The sequence below is a fragment of the Notolepis coatsorum genome, assembly GCF_963971535.1.
Source record: "Notolepis coatsorum genome assembly, chromosome: 1".
In the NCBI taxonomy this organism is placed as follows: Eukaryota; Metazoa; Chordata; class Actinopteri; order Aulopiformes; family Paralepididae; genus Notolepis; species Notolepis coatsorum.
The window spans coordinates 19,024,568-19,033,839 of NC_140165.1; the positions used below are offsets into that span (position 1 = coordinate 19,024,568).

General features: G+C 42.5%; 1 protein-coding gene across 1 annotated transcript in view; it reads right to left on the minus strand.

Annotated features, from left to right (window-relative positions):
* Positions 1 to 6,450, minus strand: part of LOC311225676 (uncharacterized protein) — a gene marked incomplete at its 3' end in the record, with an annotated part of 79,120 nt that extends 72,670 nt beyond the window's left edge. The window contains exons 1-2 of the mRNA XM_084311073.1: positions 6,312 to 6,450; positions 4,567 to 4,665 (exon numbers count right to left, since the gene is read on the minus strand). Of these exons, the coding sequence (XP_084167199.1) occupies positions 4,567 to 4,645 (79 nt within the window). The 5' untranslated portion in view covers positions 4,646 to 4,665; positions 6,312 to 6,450. The remainder of the gene's footprint in view (positions 1 to 4,566; positions 4,666 to 6,311) is intronic.
* Between the last annotated feature and the right edge of the window lie 2,822 nt (positions 6,451 to 9,272).

Below are 9,272 nucleotides of genomic sequence, written 5' to 3' on the forward strand. Positions count from 1 at the left end.
ATGTCTCGCAGATAATACAAGTATGATTATATAATATATATTTTATTTAAAAAAAAATGTATATAAAATATATATATATTTTTTTTTAATCAAGAAATTTTTGGCAGGTAAGAAATATGCTTGGCGGGTAGACTCTTCCCATCTACCCGCCACTGGCCGGTGAGTCAAAAAGTTAATTTCGCTCCCTGAGCAGCATGCAAGGATTCTCCGGCGCTGCAGCTGGATGCATCTCCGTCTGAGTCGCGTAGTTGATGATGTCACACACAGACTAAGATGTCAACAGAACACACAGAGCCTGGTGGATGCATGAAGCGATATAAATAAACCAATAGCCAATAAATGTGAAGTTATCTTTGAACCCCTGTTGTCAAGCCTCGTTAATATAACCCCTTTCCTCACTAATGGAACTGGTTTTGTGGAATCGCTGACGGTGCTTTGAGAGTTTCCAGGATTAGCAGCTAACGCTAATTAGCTTAGCCTAGTTAGCTCCCTACACAGGGCTCTACAGTGCGACCATATTGCTCGCATATGCCCCTAAAAATATGTGTGTGCGAACCTGAAAAATCAATTACTCGCATGTTGTGCGAATGCATATTCGTTCTTTTTATTTCTCCGCTGAGAATCGTTAAAAAACTACAAGTCCCACATTGCACTCAAGCCAACGGTCCAATCACAGTAGAGTGACGTGACTGGTTTCATGGGAAATAAAGCAAATGACCAATCGGAAGCTCTCATTTTGTTTGTTTACTTCCTGAAAGTCGAGCGAGCGTTTTCCGAGCAGCAGAACTCCGTGGAGTCCAGTCCGAGTACAGTCCGCTCGACTATGGGAGCACCTTTATTATAGTCTTACCAATAGCAATAGATTTTAGAACACCTAGATTTAGCGATAGCAATAGTAATAGAACGTTAATGCAACAAAACGAATGCCTTGCTTTTTTTTTTTTTTTTTTTTTATTATCTTTCTTCCCCTCCTTTTTCCCGATTTTTCTCCCATCCCACCCTTCCTGGTTGTTGCGTACTTTCCCCTACTGTTGGTCCGGGAGACCGGAGACTGTCACATGCTTTCCTCCGACGCATGTGCAGCCTGGGGCAGGCCAACCTGGCCGTGCAGGTTCTCACCGGGGAGAGTGTAGCGTGTGGGAGGCCACACTATCTCTCCTCAGTTCCAACCCTCGCTGAGCAGGCGCCCCGACCGAACTGTAGGGGTCGCTGTCCACAACGCCCAGGACCCACCCTTCAGCTTTTTCCCACCCCCTGATACAGCCAATTGTATCAGTGTGAGAGGCCAGCCAAGCTGATAGCAACGCCGGGAGCTGGATTTGAACAGGCGAATCCTAGTGTCTCCCGGTGTTGGTGACGAACGTAATCTCCGTGCGCCACCTGCCCCCCCCCGCCTTGCTTTGTTAATCATAACGTTGATGCAGTAGCGTATGTCGTTGTGTCGCACACAACAGCAGAGGTGGGCAATAGGGTCTAGCTGCAGCGCCGGACGGCCGGAGTGCAAGCAGTGTTACGTAATTGGCAGAATCGACCGTCAATCAATGGTCTACCTGACACGCAAACTCATAAACAATGTTTCTGTACTGGAGGTGTACAGTATTTCAATAGGCAACCCTGAAAGGATTATTTTTCTAGAAGAGCAACACAGCCAAAACATAGGCATTGTATGCATAAAAGGGGCAAAAGCTAAAGTTAAGTCACTGTTACTTTTGTAGCAGTAGTTTGATTTGATAGTTTATTTGATAGGGACAGCACATGTTAATGAACATCAAGTACAAAATACAAAATGTAAACATGCAGGGTTGTAGCAAGAGCTAAGTTACACCAGGAGACAGCAAAACTCTTTCAATAAATAAATAGCCTGCTTAGGGTAAAAGCATGGTGACAATCAACGATAAAAACAAGAAACAAGTTCCATAAACTAAATTAGATTAAAAATGATCACAGTTCTGGTTTGCCTTAACACTTTGGTTGCCATGGGTTAAATTCATGATATACGATAGGTTGCCGGCTCTATTTGTCTATGGAGAAGTACCCCTTCTTTGCATGGCTATAACTTTTTAAATTCTATTGCTACATTGCCATTATTAGGGCCCATTCAAAGTCCTATATGTATTATTCATTGTGTAGCAACGTTAAACTTTTTCATTCACATATTCATAGTAAAGTATGGTCTAATCATGTATAAGTATGTTTTCATCTCTTTCTGCAGCTTTCTCCAGAACGTGATCTATAGCCCCAAATGCATTATATTGATGATGCAATACAGTTTTATGGCAATCAGCGCGATATAACAAATTCCAACTAGACGTACTTCTAGAAGTTATTACACATCATCTGATGTTGACCGGATGGGCTAGGGGGCGTTTATAATTCCGTGGGCAGCGTTATACCAATCATCTAATGTGGGTCAAATGTTGATCATAGCAGTTAGTATCGAAGACGGTAATTTTACATGCTAAAACTCACCCCAGTCTCCGCGCGCCGTTGGGCGATCATCGTAGAGTAGAAATTTTATCATTATGGGATGTAGATTTACCCGGTCCATTTCCAGCTTGTATAATGGTATATACGTCAAAATCATGTTGTTTATCGAGTTATTGGCAATCGATCGCTATGTAGTGTGTCGAGATCGAGTCCCGGAACCTATAGCGAGTGCCCGGAAGTAATACGGCCGATCAGCACAACCTCCATAGCACTTCCTGTTAAGCGATTGCGCTGATCGGCCACCAGATGGCGCTCCTGAACCGCCAGAGAGCTCAGTGGGTCCTCCTGGTGGATCTCAGGCCAGCGGAGGGGAAATATGAATCCGATCGCAGCATCGGGAATGACGCTTTTAAGCGTTTTCCGGCAGTCAAAGTGTTAAGATGCAGTTTAAGATTGGTCTTGAACATGGAGTATGTGGGGCACTCTCTAATCACAACTGGTAGGCTATTCCAGTAGTTACCACCTTTAACAGAGAACACAGTTTTAGCAAAGGTAGTATACCGAAAAGGCACCTTACAGTCCCCTCTACTGATGGCCCTGGTGGTAATGCCAGTGTCTCATTTTTGTTCAATGTCACTGCCTTTCTTATTAGGTATCTAGTTGTTGGCTACAACTTTGCCACAGTAGGCATTAATCACTTAATAGTTCAAATGTCTGTGTCCCATTCCCGTTTGCAAACGCAGATACACACACACAGTGGGCCAGTGACTTTGGTGGTATGTGCTATTGCACAGATGTGTGTCCCGTTCCCGTTTGCACATGCACGCACAGTACAAATATACATTTATTTTTGAAAAAAATAAAATGTTACTTGAAATATTTTCACTGTGCTCCTAAATATTTTTGTGTGCTCCTAAATTTCTTTGTGTGCTCCTAAAATTTTTCATTTAGGAGCACATGTGCTCCTTGGGAAAAAAGTTAGCATAGAGCCCTGCTACAGTGCAAGCAGGCGCCACGGGCAGTCAGGACAGAAGAGTAGTGGATGTGACATTGGTAAACAAGCCACAAATTAGGCCTGTCGTAAGACCAAAACACACTGCAGTTTTAATTATTGTACATGACTATTTTGTGACCCGCCAAATGGCGGACAGACCTCTTAGTGGCACTCGCCAAACCTAAAATCTGGTCGCCAATGGCGGGTGGCAGGCTCTAGTTTCGGGCCCTGAGTGCAAGCTAACATTAGTTGTGATTTGTGTGTTTATGTCCTTGGAGCTGTGTGCGCATGAGAGAGAACTAACGTTAGCTCAAAGTGAAAAGACAGATTGGCTAGCTAACGCTTGTCTAACTAGCTAGCTAACATTTGTCTAGCTAACGTTAGCTAAGACAGTATCATGTTGGTTAGTCCGATCATAGCCATGGCTGTACCACTGAACTGTTTGTATTAGTCATATTCCGACTTAACTGAATGCACATGCGTGTGGGTGTGTGGACTACTGTACTATTACAGGTATTGAAATGAACAATGCAACTTCCTTATACAAATTTCTTTTAAATAAAATAATTTTTTTTATTAATAATTAAATATCGATATTTCGGGAAATGAGTATTGAAATCGTTTTAAATATTCAGAATCGATATGTATCGATTTTTCGATATTTTTGACAACACTACCAAGTTATACCATAAGTTAACGCAGCTTAACTAAAGTTATTGCTACTAGCAGCAATACCACAGAGCATGTGTGTGTGTGGGCGCAACTTGTTTGTTAGTTATGAATAAACTCTTAATATCAAATGGTAACTGTGACTGTTTTGATTGACAATAAGCATAAAGCATGGAGTATATTATTGCTGTTGCCATGCTTTTAAAGATGCATTCTAAAAATAGATTTTCCTCCACGAGTAATCGATCAAGATCCCCATCTCTTAGAGCGGTGGCGCAGTAGGTACAAAGATGGCTAGACCTGCTGGCGTCCAAAGTGTTAAAATACCTCACTTTATTATGGTAAAGGAAAATCACAGATTAATGGAAAGAATGAGAGGAGGGAAAGCTATGGACACGACAGAGACGGACAACTGTGCTGCAACAGAGGAAAGACAACAAGAGAAAATAAAGACAATACAAAGAAAAGTAACATACTGATATCCTGATGGTCTGTGGGCTCCTCCTTTAGCCCAGTGGAAATATCCATGGTTGGGTCTAGTGTGTCATCTATCATCAGTAGGTCGCTGGGTGGATCTGGAGCAGAGGGAGACAGCAACTAAGTAGTAGCATGGAAAAGTATTTGGCCACTTTCTGATTTCCTCTGTAATTACATCCTCCTTCCTATTAGTATTGACCCAAGATGGCGGTGCATGCACAACACAAAGGGAAACAGCAAGCGCTCAGGAGGTAGAACGGTCGTCTAGTAATCAGAAGGTTCCTGTTCAATTCTATTTCTGTCTCCACAGTAGACAGGGACTATCATTTTGGAGTCGTTAGACAAAAATATTAGCAATATAATATATTTTAAGTTGTGGGAAATGCAGCACTTTGCTTTGATTTGCCACGGTTTAATTACATATTTACACCCCTAGTACATGCAAATACCCTGCAGTACACACTATCCCATTATAGAGTTTCACTGTGAAATACACCAGAGTTTCACTGTGAAATACACCAGAGATTCACTGTGAAATACACCAGAGTTTCACTCTGATCACTTTAGAATAGTGTGAACACTGAGTGATACAGTGGATGCTTGATTTATTGATTGAAAACTTTATTAACAGATTGCAGAATGGGTACAGTACAGCTCAATACATACAATTGTTAAGGGGATGCAGACCAGAGAAAGACTTTAGTCTTGTTTACATCAGGGTCCCCCATTTTCAATTCATCGTAACATAATATGACATACATGACATACAGATAGACATACCAGATTTGCAAATACAGTACTGTTTGTGATACAAAAAGAGTCCAGAAAAAATAGTATATACATTTGATGTAGAAACTGTAAATTGGATTGGGTAGGTGGGGGGGTGGGGGGGACTGTACATTGGAGGTGGTTGGGTGGGTGGGTAGGAGTGGGGGGGGGGTTGGGTAGCTTTGTACCTCTGGTGCACCAACACTTAGTATCCACTTCAAGGCCCTCAACCTAGCATACCGTGCGGCAAAGGGAACCGCTCCCGCCTACCTCCGGTCAATGGTCTCCAACTACACACCCTCAAGGCCCCTACGCTCTGCATCTTCTGGGCGCCTCAGACCCACTCCTATCCAAGCTCCGGGAGGGTCATCAAAGAGAAGTCGCCTATTCTCAGTCCTTGCCCCACAATGGTGGAATGAACTACCCACCCCAGTTAGGACAGCCGAAAGTGGGGTCACGGCTTGGCTCAGAGATCGTCATTTAAGGCTTAGCCTGCTGGCTGTGATTCAGGCTGGTCGGAATGAGATGAGCTTTTCACCCATCATGAATTATTCAGCTGTTCAGGAGAAACGTTGTTCAATGATGCACCTCTATGGTTTTCATAGCACATGATGAAGCGTTGGGTACCTGGGTCTAGTTCATAGACTTGGTCAGGATCGTTAAGATATGAATGTTCTGTCTCAAAGAGGTCAAGTGCCACTTTTATTTGTATACAACCAGCCAGCTTCTGACTAACTTACACATTTACTAGCTAGCTAACGTTGGTAACAATACTTTCAGTTAAACGTGAACATGTGATCACACTCTTCAACGAGTGGCAGATGAAACATAACTAACCGCTACACTAGTCTTTGTTCCAACCCTCAGAGACAGACAACACGAGGCTCAGGACAACAAGCTAGCAGCCGTTAGCCGCATAGCGTTAGCTTGTTAGCTAAGCGAACGTTATCTAGAGCGAATATTGCTACAGTCTCACCTTGAATGCCGTGGTTGAATCCGCAAACAACGTTTAATAATCCCCACAGAAATGTCCAACAGAACACACTTGTGTAATTCTTGTATTGCGCACCTGGTCTTCAACTTGACTAACGTCAATGATGCGAAGGGAACTCTGGTGGAAGTGAAGTTAGTGAACCACCGCTGCTTCCTGTCGAGAAATCTTCTTCCACTTTCCATGAGCATTACCGCCATCTACTGATAGAGTGTGGATCTGGATGTTCTAAATCCTATCAAATAAACCTGTTGTTCTCAGAAAGAAAAAAAAACTCTTCAGACAAACTTCTCCAGAAATTCTTTGCAATATGTCAGTTATTTTAAGTGCAATCTTTTCACTCTGCAATTTCCTGATAAGAACTGTTCTTTGCCGTTGATATAATGGACACTGTTCTACGACATGTTCTACCATTTCTCGACTAACACAGCACTCACATAGTCCATTAGTATGCTTTTTTAACTTTACTAACGTACTGTTCAACCCTGTATGTCCCAACCTCATTCTTGTAAACATGTCCTCTTCTTACTTGTTTCTCCTAGTAGCCCTACTCCAACCCACCCTTTTTTTAACCCCATAAAACCATCTCCCTGTCCTCTCATTATCCCACATGACTTTCCATTTTTCCTTAACCTTTAGTTTGACTATACTTTGGATTTCAGCCTTACTACTCTGTATATTTATTGTAACTCGAGGTTGCCTTTTTGTGGGCCGGAACCCACAAAAAGGCAACCTTGATACTTGAGCACCGAAGTATTTTTACCATCTGCACTATTTCCAGCACAATGTCCAGCCTTGACTGGGACACAACAATGTGTTGTTTTTGTTTTGTTAATTGACAATCTAAAACCCCACTCTAGAGACCACCTTTTAACTTCATTCACTGCTTCTTGTATTTTACTTACTATAAAGTTGAGATTCCTCCCCCTTTTCCATATAGCCCCATCGTCTGCAAACAGTGCTACCTTAATGGATCCTTCCAAGTTCTTAAAAACATCATTAATCATAATTGCAAATATCACTGGACTAATAATACTTCCTTGTGGAGTTCCGTTCTCTACTGTATATTCCTTACTAAACACACCATTAACTCTCAACACTTTGAGTGCCAACTGCCAACGACGAGATTTCTCGTTAGTTCATGCCAACCGTTGAGTGCCAGAGAGACGAGAGATCTCGTTTTTGATCGTTATTCTTTTTATTATCGATTTCCATAAATTTTTCATCAATCTAGCTTCACGTTACCAGTGGGGATCTGTCTGAACTCGAACAGGGAAAATACCACCCCCTATCGTCTCTCCGAATGGTACTGCACCCCTTTGGATTGGATTGAATGAAACGCATGGAGAAAAAAAAGTCCTTAGCAGAGTTCAGTGATGTGAATGCAAATGAATGGAAACTGTCAAGTTGATCGACAGATTTTGACTGTACGAATATGTAAGGGAATTAATGGGAGCAATTAAATATATATTTTTTAAAGTAACTAAATAGTTACTTTTCACAGTCACGCATAACTAGTAAAGTAACTGAATTACTATTTTTCAGTAACTAGCACAACACTGCCGATATCTGGTCTGGCCCATGGACTATAGTAGCTATAGCTGTATCTATTGTTTACACTTGAAATGTGTATTTTTATTTAGTGTGCATTTTTATTTAGTCACAATATTATTTGGCTTAAATATATTTAAAAAATCTTTTAAATTAATAAACTTTTTTAATACATTTCTTTTAATAACTTTTTTTTTTGGCATCCTATTTTACCCACGCAACGCCACTGTCAGATACGGTATTACAGCTTGGTTTGGTAACCTGTCTGTACAACTAAAGTCCAAACTGGTCCGTCTGATGCAGACTGCATGGAAGATCATAGGGGTGAAAGGTCACCCATCCCTGCAGTCTATTTTTGAACACGCTACTCTAAGGCAAGCCAATAGAATTGTCTCGGAACCCTCCCATGTTATATATCATCTGGCAATCGCGTCTCGCTCTAGCCATATTGAGATATCATCTCCATGCACCTATTGTGCACGTGAAAAAGCGGACACATGCACGTCACTTGCACGTGACCACGCCTGCTCCCGTGTTTCCCTACAAAACACAGGGTGTGGTCACGCTCACGCCCTTCCTTATCTTTTTCCATGCGTGAGCTTGCTCATATGCACTTTCAACCAGTGGAACGTTATTATGAAGCGAAGGGAGAAATTGAAGAATGTTGGACTTTCGCCGGAGTTTCTCCAGCCCCCGGATCCTCTTTGGCGCGTCCAGACGGAACGGCGGCCCTATACCGAACTTTCCTCGTATGACAGTCAGGGGCGAAAGTCTGATATCAACTTTGGGGGGGACTATTACATGACAATTCCTAGGGGGGGGGGACACCAAAAAGAAATAAGCATTTCACCTATTTCTTATGAAAATCTTTCAAGTCTTTGAGATATTAGGCTACTAGGGTTCTTCGCTATTAAGTGTCTATAATCGGCACAAGTGCTTTCATTGCGTATTATATATATGATTGAAATGACATAGTTATGTTTACAGTGATATACTGTGGGGGATATATCATATTTTTCTCAGGATGGTGGGGTCGTGTCCCTCCTGACCCCCGTGGGATTTCTGCCCATGATGACAGTGGACCGATAGACTTCGCGCAGCGTTCGGCAGTCGAGCCGAGCCGCGCACGGGTAAGGCCGTCATCGGCAATTCCTAGTACTAGCGTTTTCACTACTGCTCGTTGTCCCGTGCGACCAGGCGGTGTGATAGCGCGGGGGGCTATGTATTTGGGTGAATGTGGTCAACATGAAACGTTAAATGTTTTTCCAAATATCATGGTGCGTGCTGCTACTGCTAATTCTATTGCTTTTGGGACACCGCTCCCATGTGTCCCACCAAGACTGTGTCCAGTTTTCCCCCCGCTTAACCATTTCATTACTGAAGATCAAATGGTGT